Source organism: Lutra lutra, chromosome 9, assembly GCF_902655055.1.
Source record: "Lutra lutra chromosome 9, mLutLut1.2, whole genome shotgun sequence".
NCBI lineage: Eukaryota > Metazoa > Chordata > Mammalia > Carnivora > Mustelidae > Lutra > Lutra lutra.
The window spans coordinates 26,608,780-26,626,016 of record NC_062286.1 but is presented as its reverse complement, the minus strand read 5'-3'; the positions used below and the strand labels follow the sequence as shown (position 1 = coordinate 26,626,016).

General features: G+C 35.6%; 1 protein-coding gene across 2 annotated transcripts in view; it reads right to left on the bottom strand.

The window, feature by feature from the left end:
* The window catches only part of STRN (striatin), a 116,780-nt gene that overhangs the window by 32,886 nt on the left and 66,657 nt on the right, over positions 1-17,237 (bottom strand). Inside the window, exons 8-11 of one of the 2 annotated variants that reach the window (XM_047744052.1) lie at positions 13,696-13,806; positions 11,529-11,615; positions 10,914-11,057; positions 5,097-5,233 (exon numbers count right to left, since the gene is read on the bottom strand). In XM_047744052.1, coding sequence (XP_047600008.1) covers positions 5,097-5,233; positions 10,914-11,057; positions 11,529-11,615; positions 13,696-13,806 — 479 coding nt within the window. The remainder of the gene's footprint in view (positions 1-5,096; positions 5,234-10,913; positions 11,058-11,528; positions 11,616-13,695; positions 13,807-17,237) is intronic. The other variant, XM_047744053.1, reaches the window with a different exon arrangement.

Below are 17,237 nucleotides of genomic sequence, written 5' to 3'. Positions count from 1 at the left end.
ACTGGTCCATAACATAGTGGACTAAATCTCTGTGGGCTTAATATAAAGAGAACGAAAGTATCAAATGGGAGCTTCTGCTCTAGCTATGATGGGCTAGATCATTAGGATCAAGTCTGTACTTGAGGATGAACAGAAAAGCAGGGCTAAAAATTTTTAAATGAAGAACCAGCAAAACAGTGAAGAAAAAGCAGACCAGAATCCAGGGGAAGACAGAATAAAAAGTCCGATATTTGGACTCGTTTTTCTCAGAGTGTGTTTACTGATTCCAGAAGGGATGGCTAAGAGGTCAGGCTGTGCTTCGGAGAGCTGTGCAGTGCAAAGACATCAAACCAGCACCTGCCAAGAAAGTAGGGCTTGGTGCACCTCCTTGCTTTAGGTTTTGAGTTCAAAGGGCTGCATGCCTTTTTTTTTTTTTTTTTAAAGATTTATTTATTTATTTGACAGAGATACAGAGAGAGAGGGAGAATCAGGCCTCCCGCGGAGCAGGGAGCCTGATGCGGGGCTTGATCCCAGGACCCTGGGATCATGACCTGAGCAGAAGGCAGACGCTTAACCAACTGAGCCACCCAGTTGTCCCCCCATTTTTTAAAAGGTATATACACACACATATACATATATACTCACATACACATGCATACATAGATACATGCACATACACACATACACACATGTATGTATTTATTTGACACAGAGAGTATAAGCAGAGGGAGCAGCAGAGGGAGAAGCAGGCTCCCAGTTGGGCAGGGAGCCCAATGTGGGACTGGATCCCAGGACCCTGGGATCATGACCCGAGCCTAAGGTAAACACCCATCTGACTGAGCCACTCAGGTACCCCTGGGCCACATTCTAGATAGAAGAGTTAACTAGAAGAATACAAGCCCTTACGGAGACTGTAGATCAGCTTTAGATTATCTGAAAAATTGAAAATGGAGTGAGGTGATCCCAGATTTCTAGTGGCTACAGCCATCTGAGAGAAGCAAATTAAAGTAACTCCCTGAGGGAAGGTATCACTCTAGGCCTGAACTTATTTCTACAGACAACTTTTTGGTATAGTTATTTGGACATAATAAAAAATAACCATGCCTATGCAGGATAATACAGCATAAATGAAGACAAACAAATACATAATCATGCTTACTGTGTTCAAGAAAGATAAACGACAACATTGTAAATTCTGGAAGAAATCTATAAATAATCAAAAAAAGAACTCCAGAAGCAAACAATATAAGATCTAAATAGATGGGTTTAATAACATTATACATAACTGAAATGAGAATTAGCAAATCAGGAGATGGGTCATAAAAACACCTAAACTGGGGGGGCCTGGGTGGCTCAGTGGGTTAAAGCCTCTGCCTTCGGCTCAGGTCATGATCCCAAGGTCCTGGGATCAAGCCCTGCATCAGGCTCTCTGCTCAGTGGGGAGCCTGCTTTCTCCTCTCTGCCTGCCTCTCTGCCTACTTGTGATCTCTGTCAAATAAATAAATAAAATCTTTTAAAAAATAAATAAATAAAAATTTAAAAATTAAAAAAAAAATAAAAACACCCAGACTGAAGTATGGAGAGAAAAAGAAGGAAAATACAGGAGAGGGAGTAGGAGACAGAGGACACAGAAAGATCTAACAATACAATCAGAGTTCCAGAATGAAAAGAAAGAAGTGCCAATAGCAATATTTGAAGATAAACGGCTGAGAATTTTACACAAAACTGATAAAAACGTAGTAAGCCAAGAAGGTCTAAGAACTTCAAGAAGGTTAAAAAATAAATCTTAACCTTGGCTGACATTCAAGACATAGGGAGAGTAACACTCAGAGAGGGAAAAAAAAAAAAAAAATCAGACTACCACTGAATGACCAGTAATAGACAGTTAACTTTAGCTGAATACCACAAAGGAAAAAAATGAAATTATGTATTTAGAGTGCTTAAAAAGGAAACAAAACAACCGTTGCCAAATGGACTTTGATACCAGAAGTAGAAGTTAAACCACTTGGGTGAAATACAATTTAATAAAACTAGAAACTGAGGGAACTGGGCACCAGCGACTTTCACCAAAGAGAAATATTAACTGTTCTTAGAGTAAAACAAAAGTGATCCCAGAGGGACAGTCAGATGTGCAGGGGGGAGATAGGATAAAGCAAAATGAATAATGTAAAATGGATAATCCTAACTGAATACTGAGTGTACAAAATACTACCTTGTAGGAGATAAATGTCTAGAGAAAATACATAAAAAGAATGACATATATGTAGAGTAGGAGTTGGTTTGGGTTTTTTTTTTTTTTTTGAGCTGTTTTAGTTCACAGTGAAACTGAGTAGAAGGTACAGAAATATCCTATATACTACCTATCCCTATACATGCATAGCCTCTCCCACTATCAGTGTCACTCACCAGTGGTACATTTGTTTTAACTGATGAAACTACATTACACATCATTAACACCCCAAATCTGTAATTTACATTATGGTTTGCTCTGGGTGTTGCATATTTTATGTGTTTGGATAAATTGGCTTCTTTCACTTAGTAATATGCACTTGTTTCCTCCATGTTTTTTCAGGCTTTACAGTTTTTTTAACCACTGAATAATATCCCATTGTCTGGATACACCACAGCTTATTTATCCGTTCCCTCAGTGAAGTACATCTTGGTTGCTTCCAAGTTTTGGCAATGATGAATAAGGCTGCTATAAACGTCTGTGTGCAGGTTTTTGTGTGGACATATCTTTTCAACTCCTTCTGGTAAACACCAAGGAGTGTGTCTACTGGACTTTACAGTAAGAATATGTTTCATAAGAAACCAACAGATTATCTTCCAAAGTGGCTGTACCATTTTGCATTCTCATTAGGAGTGAATGAAAGTCCCTGTTGCTCCATGTCCTAACATTTGGTGTTTCTGGTGTTCCACATTTTAGCCATTCTTATCGGTGCACAGTGGTATTTCACTGTTGTTTTACTTTGTATTGTTGTCATGACATTGGATGTGGAGTATCTTTTCATACACTTATTTGTTATCTATATATATCTTTTTTGGTGAGGTGTCTGTTAAAGTGATCCATTTTTTCTTTTCATTGAGTTTTCTTATGATGGAGTTTTAAGAGTTCTTTATATATTTTGTATAATAGTCTTTGACATATGTGTCTTTTTTTTTTTAAGATTTTATTTATGTATTTGACAGAGAGAGAGTGCACACAAGCAGGGGAGTGGCAGGCAGAGGGAGAGGAAGAAGCAACCTCCCCGCTGAGCAGGGATCCTGATGCGGGTCTCCAATCCCAGACCCCAGGATCATGACCTGAGCTGAAGGCAGACACTTAACCAACTGAGCCACCTAGGCGCCCCAAGGGTAGGAGATTACAAGTTAGAAATGACCTAAAGGTCTTTCCATTAAAATTTTGATAAGGATGCGTTTGGTAATCTCTAGGGTAACAATAAAAAGGGTAATGAAAGAGTGCATCATCTCCAAGTAATGGGGTGGGGGTGAATAATAAAAAATAATCCCAATGTAAGCAAAAATAGGAGAAAAAGGAACACAGAATAGGTAGCACAAATATATAGCAGACTTAAATCCAAATATATCAGTAATTACTTTAAAAAGAAATGGACTCAATGCTCCAATTAAAAAGGCTGTCAAAGATTAGATGAAAAAGCAAAAGTCAACTAAATGGGTGTTGTGGTTTTTTTTAAAGATTTTTATTTATTTATTTGACAGACAGAGATCATAAGTAGGCAGAGAGGCAGGCAGAGAGAGAGAGGAAGAAGAAGGCTGCCCACTGAGCAGTGAGCCCAATGTGAGGCTCGATCCCAGGACCCTGGGCTTTAACCCACTGAGCCACCCAGGTGCCCCTAAATGGGTGTTTTTATGTACACAGATGTAAAACATAAGGATAGAAAAATAGAAAAATAGAAAAACATTTTTTAAAAAACCTGTATCACATGGAGAATGGGGAGCAAAGAGACCATTTAAATTGGGTTATTGTAGTAGTTCCAGGTGAAGAAGAAAGGGGAGTTGGATGGGAGGTGTTAAAAAGAAAAAGAAAAAAAAAAAATGGACTTCAGCTATATTTGGAGGGAGAACCCAAAAGACTTACTAATAGACTCAGCAAGGAGAGTGAGAACTTTTGATTTTCAGGAAGAGGAGTGAGTGGTAAGGTTGCTCTTTGGAGTACTTCCTTCTCATATCCATGGTCTGCTTAAGCATCCACCCTACACCCCCATGTGTCAGGAGCTCTACTATGTTCTCCAACAAAGATAACAAGGTATCAAAGTTGAGAGGATTTTAATGAAGACAGATTGTAAATACTTAATAAAATAAGCAACTGTTTTTCTGACAATTTATTGTCATGAACAATTATAAATGTATTTATAAAATAACTGTGTTGGGGATTAAATAAAGGGATACATGAGTAAAGGTATCAAGATTTCAGTTTTGGTCCAAATCACTGATAAGTATGCCTTAACATCTGAAAAGCACCTTACGGAAATCCCTGCCTAACAATAGCTTAAATCATTTGTGGGCAGGATATTCACTGATAATGTACCAAATAAACATAAATGTTGCCATTGGGCAAGCATGAATTTAACTGATCACTAGTCCCCTAAAACACAAAACCCAAACTTGGTAACAGAAAGGGAATTTTTTTCCATATCTAAAACCAATAAACAAGCTATAATGACTTATGGATTTAGGCAAAGCCCGAATTTTAACCTCTCTAAAATGTGAAAAATATCATTTATATAACATATTCATAATTTTGAAGTTTGCAATTAAAATGGAACCAGATTCTGGGGCACCTGGGTGGCTCAGTGGTTTAAGCCGCTGCCTTCGGCTCAGGTCATGATCTCAGGGTCCTGGGATTGAGTCCCGCATCGGGCTCTCTGCTCAGCAGGGAGCCTGCTTCCCTCTCTCTCTCTCTCTCTCTCCCTCTCTCTGCCTGCCTCTTTGTCTACTTGTGATCTCTCTCTGTGAAATAAACAAAAAAAATCTTTAAAAAAAAAAATGGAACCAGATTCTATGCTTGTAAAGACGTTTTACCACTTTTTCTAAAAAGTTGACTTTTTATTTTTAAGAAATGAGAAAAGAACAACAAAAATAAAACCACGACTCACATCGTAAGTTAGTGAATCTGCTTCATTGGCCACTGTAAGGCCCGCCAATTCTCCAAGTCCCAGTTCACTTTCAAGGGCTTCATCTGCTCCCATGATGAAGGATTTCCCAGAAGAAGGAGGAAAAGTCAATGCTTCCACTGAAGGGGGAAGACAAAAGAAATATTAAAAAACTTCTGAAGTGTAAACAATTAGACTCTCACGGACATGTCTACATTTATTTTATTTTCTTTATAAAGATTTTATTTATTTATTTACTTATTTATTTATTTATTTGACCGACAGAGATCACAAGTAGGCAGAGAGGCAGGTAGAGACAGAGAGGGAGAAACAGGCTCCCTGCTGAGCAGAGATGCGGGGCTCGATGTGGGGCTCGATCCCAGGACCCTGAGATCATGACATGAGCTGAAGGCAGAGGCTTAACCCACTGAGCCACCCAGGCACCCCTACATTTATTTTTAAATGCTTTTAAACACAACAAAATTCAGTTAGCAGAGAGCTCTTAAGAACTAGCTGCCTTTTTTTTTTTTAAGATTCTATTTATTTATTTGAGAGAGAGAAAGCACACACATGCTTAAGCAGGGGGAGGGTGAGAGGGAGAAACATACTCCCTGCTGAGTGAGGAGCCCAATGAGGGGTTTGATCTCAGAACCTTGAGAATACAACCTGAGCCAAAAGCAAGAGTAGGATGCTTAACCAACTGAGTCACCCAGGTGCCCCAAAACTGGCTGCTTTTTCTATATCTTAACCATAACTAAAGGTATCATCTAATTAGAAAAGTACAACATGAAACAAATCCAATAGACCACTGTCCTTTCTTTTTCACAAAAAAAATACAACCAAAAAAAAGAAAAGGCAGGCTTTCCTCATTTGATATTTTTTGTTTATTACTCAAGTTATTCTATCGATTATTAAATATATATAACAAGTGATTTGAACACGGCTGGTCTCATTCAAAATAAAACCGTTTAATTCTATAACCTGGAAGAATACAGATAATTTCAAACGAAAATGGTAATTGCAAAATGTGCCTCTATGAGGTCAAATCAATGCCGGTGTTAGAAGTTGGGTTTATGTCTGGAGACAAGGGAAGGTGCAGTGATTTAGAGATCTGAAGCACAAACAGGACTTCCAAGGCCCTGGTAATGTTCTGCTTGTTGACCTAGGCAGAGGTAACTTGGCTGGGTTCACTTCATGATGATTCACTGACCTGTTTCCCTTATGACTTCAGCAGTTTTCTGCAGGTATGTTGTATTTCACTTAAAAATGTTTATTTCAAAGAAAACTTTTTTCATTGTAAGTGGATTTCTTTTCAAATAAATTTTTTTAATAAAGTGTCCATTTGAACATTTTCATTAGCTGCTAACTGTGCTTCAAGAGGACAGATTTTCTTTGTGGTAAGTGAAAATATCTTTATAACACTGAACATGCCAATCCAATTCCTTCAATCACTATCACAGAAGAACCAGTTAAAAGCAAAATGCCAAATTAAAATAGGAATTTTATTTAATTTGGTTAATAGTAAATTGTTGATTTTTATAAATGCAAATTATTCTAGCAAACTGTCAGAGATGGTCTTTGAGTAGTTTTCTAGAGATGGTTACTTTCCTAATGACAAACATTGTAAGTTGATTACATGAATTTATTATTTCAAACTTAGGCTGTTAAAAAATGGTAAATTAACTTTTTCTTAAAAGAATCAAGTCAAGGGGCACCTGGGTGGCTCAGTGGGTTAAAGCCTCTGTCTTCGGCTCAGGTCATGATCCCAGGGTCCTGGGATCGAGCCCCGTATCGGGCTTTCTGCTCAGCAGGGAGCCTGCTTCCCCCTCTCTTTCTGCCTACCTCTCTGCCTACTTGTGATCTCTGTCTGTCAAATAAATAAAATCTTAAAAAAAAAAAAAAAGAATCAAGTCAAGCGGTGCCTGAGTGGCTCAATCCGCTAAGTGTCCTCTGACTCTTGATTTCGGCTCAGGTCATGATCTCAGGGTCATGAGATAGAGCCCCATATTGGGCTCCATGCTGGGAGTGGAGCCTGTTGGAGATTCTCCCTTTCCCCCTTCCTCTCTCCCCACTTGTTCCCTCACTCTCCCCCTTAAAAAAAAAAAAAAAAAAAAAAAGGCAAGAAAAAGAACTGAGTTAATTAATGCAAAAAAACTGGACTTAAAGGTGCTTTTTATAGCTTTTAATTATGTAAGTTTAGATTCAATCATAAGTATTCATTTGAAATAAAAGAATAGTTATGTCTTATTTATTTATTTTTTTAGTTATGTGCTTTAAAAATAGTAGAGGCAGACCCTCTCTTTAAAATCCTTTAAGATGGGGCACCTGGGTGGCTCAGTGGATTAAGCCTCTGCCTTCTGCTCATGTCATGATCTCAGGGTCCTAGGATCAAACCCCGCACCAGGCTCTCTGCTCAGCAGGGAGCCTGCTTTCCCCTCTCTCTCTGCCTGCCTCTCTGCCTACTCTCTCTCTGTCAAATAAATAAATAAAATCTTTAAAATAAAATAAAATAAAATCCTTTTAAGAACAAAAGAGTCTAAAAAAAAAAAGAACAAAAGAGTCTATAAATGAAGACATTTTTAAACCATCATACAATAAAACAGCAATAATAAAATAAAAATGGGTTTTACCCAAACATACTACATATATTCTGAGGGGTCTGAACAACTCTAACATTTACTACTGTAAGAGTGGGGACTGTTTAAGCTAGAATGGCAATTTTCGTGCCAAGTTTCAACAGAAAGACTCACATAAGACTATGAGGCTGGGTTTTTAGCCAGGTGTTTTGTTTGCTTTCATTTCTACTATTTCCAGACAACTGTTCAGGTGTGAAATAAAAATAATTCTTAAAAAAACAAGACTAAGGTTCCTAAGACTTAAGCACACACATTGTTTGGGCTAATTTAAATAATGCTCTAAAAATGACCAAGTAAAACCTGAAAACAAAGGAAGGCAGCAACTCCATCCACCAAACACCATTGGCTAAGCCAAACGACCTAAGGGCCCAAGAGAGAGCAAAAGAGTGAGCAGAACTCACCTGAGTGCTCTCTAAGATGCCTTAGAACTTCAGACTGTACATCCTATTTCTCTCTGGTAACTAACCATTACTAGCTCTAATCAGTTTTAATCAACTTATTGAACTGCATCTCTTAAGTATGGCACTATCTTCTGAATTATTAAAACAAAAATAAAGCAATAAACATTTATAGCATACATAGGTTATGGACCTGTTTTCTGAAACTAAACTGGAGACCAAGAAGCATCAGTCACAGACAATTAAATACACAATGTATTTCTTACATACTTTTTCTATTGCTGAAAACCTTACACTGAGGAGGAAAGCTTAGAATGACCAATGTTACAGACAGTAAGCCAGATAGTCAACCCTTCAGTTTTAAGGTTCTTATATGTTTTTTTCTGTCAAGGGCACTTTCTGTGGCTTATGTAATGCTTTTGTATATATGTCATTTAGTATATAGTCCTTAGCCCACCTCTATTATTAGAATTCTGTAAATGAAATCTCTAATAAAGCTCTTTAGGAGTTATCAGAATAAAATTAGAACTAACTTTTCTCCTCATCTAGACCTGATCTTGGAATAATTGAAACTGATTAAAATTCTCATATCGATAGTGTTCATTGTATGTATTGCCTAGTGAATAACAAACATACCTAATGAGGTCCATGACTTCACGTCTTTCATTCAAAAGACATGTCTACATCAAAGAAATTGTACATTTAGACTATAAAGGTGTAATATACACATCTTCATTATTTAATGTATGAATAATAAATTCCAAGTATACTATAATTAACTCTAACAAATAACTAACCATGTTATGGTCAAAAATTTTATTTAAAAAGTATTCCAACCATAAATTTATCCATCAAATTTCTATCAGTTTATGTCTCTTTAAAATGTAACTGAAAAAAAAAAAAAAACTGGAAAAAAAAAAAAAGAGAGAAAGAAAGTGAATACCCAAGTTTTGTAGCAACATGGACGGGACTGGAAGAGATGATGCTGAGTGAAATAAGTCAAGCAGAGAGAGTCAATTATCATATGGTTTCACTTATTTGTGGAGCATAACAAATAGCATGGAGGACAAGGGGAGATGGAGAGGAGAAGGGAGTTGAGGGAAATTGGAAAGGGAGGTGAACCATGAGAGACTATGGACTCTGAAAAACGATCTGAGAATTTTGAAGGGGTGGGGGGTGGGAGGTTGGGGGCACCAGGTGGTGGGTATTGTAGAGGGCACAGATTGCATGGAGCACTGGGTGTGGTGCAAAAATAATGAATACTGTTATGCTGAAAAAATAAAAAAAATTAAAAAAAATAAAATGTAACTGAATTTTAAAAACCAAGAAAGAAAAACACAAGATTTTTCTGTGGCTTTTTCCTGGGCTGTTTTGTTCAATCAAGAAAAATCTGAAGAGGAATATTTACTGCAAATAATTGCAGTATTAAAAATATTCAAGATAGGGGCGGCTGGGTGGCTCAGTGGGTTAAAGCCTCTGCCTTCGGCTTAGGTCATAATCTCAGGGTCCTGGGATCAAGCCCGGTATAGGGCTCTCTGCTCAGCGGGGAGCCTGCTTCCTCCTCTCTCTCTGCCTGCCTCTCTGTCTACTTGTGACCTCTGTCTGTCAAATAAATAAATAAAATCTTTAAAAAAAAAATTCAAGATAATTTTTAAAAATAAATTCAGAAAAATATTTATTAATTATTAAGATTACTTTCATGTCATAGTGGATTTTCAGTTACTGTAAATATATATATTAAAATCAATTTCTACCTACAGGCATTTAATACATTTATAAACACATAAATCAGAACTTGTATCTAAAAAACAGAAAGAAGAGTATTTATATACCATAAGATGGTACTATAAAAAACCAGGAACCTAAATTTTCAACAGGGAAACAGTTAAGTATCAAGTCTAAAATATAATATGTAATCTTGAAGTTATAATTGTGAAAGTTATTTTTGTGGCTTTATGTTAAGTGAATAAAACAAAATGGAATAATTCTACTTGGGGACTTTGTAAAAAAATATATATATATGCATTTGGACAAGGACTAAAAGGGAACAAAGTAAAAACAGAACATGCAACTAGACTTCTGGTGTCTTTTTTCCCTTTTTCATTTATCAGTGACAAATTGCTTAAATAAAACATCTAAAAATATTTATATGAGTCTCGAAGTAAACATTTGCTACCTATTTATGGTTTTATATATAAGTACAAAAAGTACAAAGTAAAGTAAAAAGTAAAAGTACGAAGTAAACATTTACTACCTATTTATGTTAATTTTCTCATTGTGGCAATAGGATAAATAAAACAGCCTATGTATACAAAATACATGGCTTCTGTGGAGGCTTGGGATGTTCTAAACTAGAATTTAGAGATGGTCTTTAAGTTTATGCACCCTTTCTCAAGTCTGAAAGATTGAAGTTGGAATCAAACCCCCTCAAATGTAAGAAAGCGTACATTTGGGGGATACTATGTAGATCAAACAACTGTAAAATAAAATTCTTTTCTTAGAGAGTCCTTCCAAATAACTGAACTTATATATATATATATCTCCCCATATTTTTCGTGCTCCAGAGTGTCCTTTTTTTCCCCCCCAGAGGAGAGAGAGAAGGGGGGCCAAGGGAGAGGGAGAGAGAGAGAATCCCAAGAATCCCGAGAGAATTCATGTTGGGTGTGGAGCCTGCCACAGGCAGGACTCAATCTCACAACCCTGAGATCATAACCTATGCTGAAATCAAGAGTCGACACTTAACTGACTGAGCCATCAAGACACCCAGAGAGGTCTTACATACTTACCTTCATCCGCCCTATTTATTTCATGTTCAGGAAGCCTGGAGCTGGGGGGTCTGGAAGGTGAACCCACAGATGGCTGTAATGAGGGAAGTTCATCAACATCTCTCAAATTAGCAAGCATATCTTGTAGTTTTGACCTATTGGGCCCTGGCCCAAAAACAGAGAGGAAGAGAACAAAAAAGAAGAGAATTATTCAACTGCATCAAAATGGTGCCATAAACCTTATTCACATCTACTTACATTCACCTTTAAAACTGCCCTACTAAAAATACTAAAAAATAATTATTTTTCCAAGTTTTCAAATTATTTTAAAAGTTTATTTCTTGAGAAGAATTATGTTTTACATCTATTTTAAAAATTAAGCTAATGGAATGGTATTGCTATTTGCATGAAAAATAATGTTCATGTCCAATTTGGACCATTAAAAATAGTATTACTCTATAATCCTTGTATATTACTCTAAATGCAGACAGATACCATGGATTGTGAAGCTACTGTGTATTGAATTAAACAATAACATCCCTTTTGTTTGTCTGTTTATGTTAAGTTGCATTCATTGCCTTACATCCTGAAACTATGGTACCCGAGGTGAAGTCTCGTCCCCTACTGATTACTTACCTGAGCTTTGGTTCTTCATTCTCCCACATCCCTGTTTTGACTGTTTTATATAGGATAGAGGCTGAAACAGATCTTCGGTAGTTTTTCCTGTTACAAGTTTAATTAAGAATGGGAAAATCTTACCCATAGTCCATTATGGTTTTTTTTCCTATACCAGCAAAGAATACAACTACTTTTAAGCAATTTTAACTAATACCTAGAAATATATTTCAAGACAATATGATTGGCATACACAATTTGACTGGAAATATTGCTACTAGATCATATCAAAAGGACTCAAACTTTTCTAATGAGTAATTTTTAATTCAATTAAAAATATATTTATGATGGTTAATAAATCCATGTTTCAAATATCAAGTCAGAGCTTTGCTCCAGCTCTGTTTTTATTACGTCTTCACTTGTTCCCAGATCACCATTTTATTAAGGCAACATGAACCTACAACAATAAACAAAATGTGCTCAGGCTCACTCTCCAGTCCTTCTATCCTCAATGAAACATATTAAAATTTCTCTCCCTGCAGTCATTTTTCTCCATCATACAACAAAACTATGTGCTATATGCCTGCAAAGTGGTCATAATCCAGTCAGGAAATACAATAGCTTCCATTAGTAGGAATATTGGTCCAGTCAAATGGTGCCATTTTAGATCTTAAGTGCTAAATTCCAACTACAGCAATGCCTTGATATTTAACAAGAACTGAATAATCAATACAAGAGTAGGTGGAATCTACATAAGACCTAGATACCCTTCCAGTCGAGAGATGTTTTACATTTGAAGACATTCATTACTGCAGCATAAGGACTTAAAGAAATATCAACATTAAGCCAATCTGAAAATTAAAATATTCTCCTTTCTCATTTATGATATTTGCATTAAAATTCCAGTATAACTCCTTTTGCCATGGTTCTGAAAAGTTGTAACTATAAAACCTTACTGTTTAAGATTAAAATTTTTATCCATATATTTGGAGAAAAGGTACAAAATGCTCTTATGTTTTAATATTAATCTTTCTCATTATGATTTAATTTATATTGAGGAGGCATCAAATAACATCACCTCTCAGTCATGTAATAGTTGGTATAATGATAACATCAAAAATAGTCACTGACTTTTTATCCATTCAAGCTAAACACTTGTAACACCTAAGATATTTTAAATAAAGATTTAAATGTTTATTGGTAATGACTACACTACTTTTTCTAACTTCTAAATACATGTTTCACTAAACTGGATTTTAATCTTACTTTACTTAATCTTAATACTACTTTAATATCCCAAAGGATGCAATTCTTTCTGCCATAAAAGGCAGACCCATGTTCATATTTGTCAACGAGAGTGGAAGCACAAGGAGGTAGTTTAGCTTTCCTCTCCTAAAAAGGTGTTTTAGATGGTTTTCAGGGATGCTTGAAAGACTTTGTATTTCCACTTTACATGCTTAATTAGTTCTACTGTTAAACCTAATAATTTGTATAATTAATGTTTTATATATATGTGTGTGTGTGTGTGTGTGAATGATTCACAGGGCTAGCAATTTCATTTTAGCTTCCATTTTTGATACGGTAGACATCTTATTAAAAAGAAAAAAGCTAATTGGTAATATTACTATAAATGAAATTGGCCAAAATTCTTAAATAAATACCTTTAAAAGTTGTGTATTTGATTCTGTACCCTGTATAGCATATAGTGGTGAGAGCAAATGAACTGTAAGTTATGAACACACAGAATATTCAGGGGTAGAAATTAACTTTCTGTCTCCAAGTCCAAAAATAATATGCAATAATTTGGGTGGATTGCCAGAGGGTCATACTAGATAAGATTTAAAACTGTCAACAGTGAAAAATCATTGTGGTGATTAAGCATATATACTTTAAAAATGAAATTATCACTATGCTTTGAATATATAGTCCCACACTCTCATGAGGCTCTAGATGTATTACTGGGATATATTATGATTCCATAATCATACACATGGTTGTTTTTATTTTTTTAAGGTCATACTCAAATAGTTAACCATTTAATTTCAACCCCTGAGAGCAGGTGAAAAGGAAAGAGATCAGGAGCAGAAAAGAAAAAGAGTAAGTGGTTTTAGGAAAACATTGAAAAAAAAATTGGGGGATGTAAAAGAGGCAAGATTTATGATTTACAGATACAATGTTTTCCACTTACTCTTCACCCCCTTTTTCCCCTTTCTCTCCTTTTTGTATTGTTCCTTGAGTTTGGTAATTACTCCCTGGTCCACATTCCAGGCTTCAGGCATGAGACACTGGTCTTCCTTCTCTAAATAGAGTGAAACAAATGAAACAGCTTTTTTAAATAAGATATACTGTAGGTCAATTCACTGTTCTGTCACTGAATGATGTAACAACCATTTTCTTCACTGTATCACTAATTTTAAAAAGTTATTGCTTAGTCTAAGTCATACAAAATATAGTATCTAAGAAATGACAATCAATTCAATTTCCTAGGTAATAAGAAATTTCTCTTGAAAGAGACATAGAAAAAAAAAAAAAAACCCTACAAGATTTGAGTGACTTTTAGTAAATTATGCCCAAAAATTCTAGAAGCAGCCCTCATTTTTCAATTAGGACTGACTCATAAAAAAACATTTCTTATTAATTTATGTAATGAGAGATTATTATTAAGAGATTACATAAAATAGTTTTCATATTTTCATTTTAAAAATTTTATATTTTTGGCATGTGTTCATCAACTAATGATTTTTTTTTACAGCCTTCTATATATAGCACTTTGTAAACTTAGCAATCAACCTTCATTCTAAAATTTAAAGCAATTTAAGTGATTTGTTAGTTTACAAATTCTTAAACAGGAAAGTGAGCACTTAGTAAATCATCAATTTTCACTATTATAGGAGAAGAAAATTTAAAGAATGTGTTAAATATTTTATATCAGTATAAAATTAATTACATACTATATAACATTGTGTTTTAGCTCAGAACTCTCGCTTGAACTCAAGATTCATATATCCAACTGCCCACTCTAAATTTCCATTAGAAAGTCTAACACATTGTCTCAAACTAAACCTGTAAAATCAAATTCCCAATCTTCCAAATCCAGTGTGTCATCATCCTTCCATTTGCTCAGACCAAAACCTCCCTTTTCTTTCATACTTCACATCAGGTATTTCAGAAAATACTGTTTTTCCTACCTTCTAAACACAACCAGAATCTGACTACTTAGCACATACTCTACTTCTCTAATCACTCTGTCTCTTGCTAGAATTACTCCAATAATTGTCCTCTCTCCCCTCACACCAAGACTATTATCAACAATGGGTGCTCTATGTAGTCTATTCTTTTTTTTTTTTTTTAAAGATTTTATTTATTTATTTGACAGAGAGAGATCACAAGTAGACGGAGAGGCAGGCAGAGAGAGAGAGAGAGAGGGAAGCAGGCTTCTTGCTGAGCAGAAAGCCCGATGTGGGACTCGATCCCAGGACCCTGAGATCATGACCTGAGCCGAAGGCAGCGGCTTAACCCACTGAGCCACCCAGGCGCCCTATGTAGTCTATTCTTAATAAGCCAGAATGATGCTTTAAATTCAAAGTCAGATCATGGCAAATTCTGCTCAAATTCCTCCCGTGGTTCTCCATCTCACCAGTGGTCTAAGGGCTGTGCATGATTTGGTCACTTCTTACCATATTCCCCCTAGAATCACTCTGCTCTAGCCATTCTGGTGTCCTTTAATTCCTCAAGCATATCAAGGCTGCTGCTATTTGGGGGCATTCGCTGTGGCTTTCTTTTTCCTGAATATTCCTTCTCTAGATACCATATTGCTAAACCACCAAACAACTTTGAGTCTTTTGTCCAAATATTAACCCCCTTTAATGGGACCTACCCTATTACAATTTTAAATTGTAATTTGTCTCCTCCACTTTACCCCAAGCACAGCACTCTCCACCTCCCTTACTCTGTTCTACTTTTTCTATTTTCCACAGCATTTATCACCTTCTGACATGCTCTATCATTTATGTTTATTCTCTTAGTAAACTATATGGACCAAGGGGTCCTGTGAACCCATATGGATCTTCACCAAATGACTTGGCACACAGAAAGCACTTGATCAATATTTGTTAAATGACTGGAATAAACCAAAATGAATCAGAACAAATAGGAAACTATTTTTAATAAGTTAAATTTCAATCTACAGTTCAAAAAACTTAATTGGGCCTCTGAAAAGATTAAACACAATAAATTTTAAAGCTCAACATTTTTATAGCTCTAACTATAATCTATCAATAATAAAAATGGTCACTACTTTCCCAGAAAGCTCTAACAATTAAAAATGTTAATATTTCATCAATCAGGTCTTAATAATAAATTAAACCAGGTAGCTTTTGGATCCTTCGGTGTCAGTGTCTTCGATTTTTTAAATTAAAAGTTAACCCTATTGTAATCTTCACTAGACTCACAACAGTAATGGAAGATCATGGAAGGTGTGTGGTAAATCTATTTACTTGCCAGAAACTAAAAAGATTCTAAACCTAGGTATATTCACTCCATTTTTAAGGGGGAAGAGGAGAAATAAATAAAGCACTTAAAACGTTTTAAATGTCCATTCAACTAAATAGGATTTGCGATCTAGTTCTTTTAATTGCTTAAGAGTAAAATTTTCTGAACAAAATTTTCTCAATAAAATTTTCTGGATAAAAACACACAAGGCTAAACTCCTGGTAAGGAAATCTCTAATCGGCTGAAAGATCCCATTCACTCATCTCAGAAATACCCAGTACACTACTAAAGAGTAAGACAGCTCAAAGATGGAGACAATGCACTCACGTTTTTCCCAGTAACTTCATAGGAGGTTAGATTAATTAAAACGTACACACATGTATCATATAATGCTCTGGGCCAAGACTCACACTATAAAGAAAAGGATGTGACACAAGAAATAATGCAGCTGTCTTTGGAGAGAAATGAATCACAAAACTCTTGCACTAAGACTGGCAATGAAAAAGCCAACTACTATTTATGCAGATGTATGACTCCTCAGAGAGAGACTTCTGTGTAGATGGTGGATCTAGCTATACTGGTAGAACTAGTGCCTAAAATATCTGAATAAACTGATATATAAACTTAGTAGTAACAATAGAAAAAAGAGACTTTACTTCAATTTCCCCTTGGTCTCCAAACTTTGTTCCATTGCAAAAAAAGAAAAAAAAAAAAGAATTAGTCATTTTATAGCCATTATATATTTCAATGACTAATTAACCCATATAATAATTACCTTCGATATTTGCCACAAAAAAGGAAAAGAAGTGGCATCATAAGAGTTCTTGAAGGTAAAGACTCAAGGGAAGTCCCCAATTTAAAACTAGGATAGTTACTGATTCTCTAACCCTATTCTGTCTTTCAAGTACATAAAACTGCAACTGTCTCCCAGAATTTTTCAACCTCAACAGAAAATTTGTCTCATTCTCAGTAACTATCTCTCTGTCTTCCTCACTCATGCTACATGTACCCACACCCGACAGAACTCATCGCTTTTGAAGAATTCATCACAATCCCACCTTACTGAAAGCAACAATTCATTTCCAAACCCAAAGAATAATCTATGCCTTAGAAGTCTTCCCCCAAATAACTTGTTTTACCTCGTGAGATGTTTCGAATACTAAATTCGTTTAGAACAATTTGCACCAAAAAATTCTATGCTTTGCACAAACTGGTGAAGTATGCCTAGACTGAGTAATT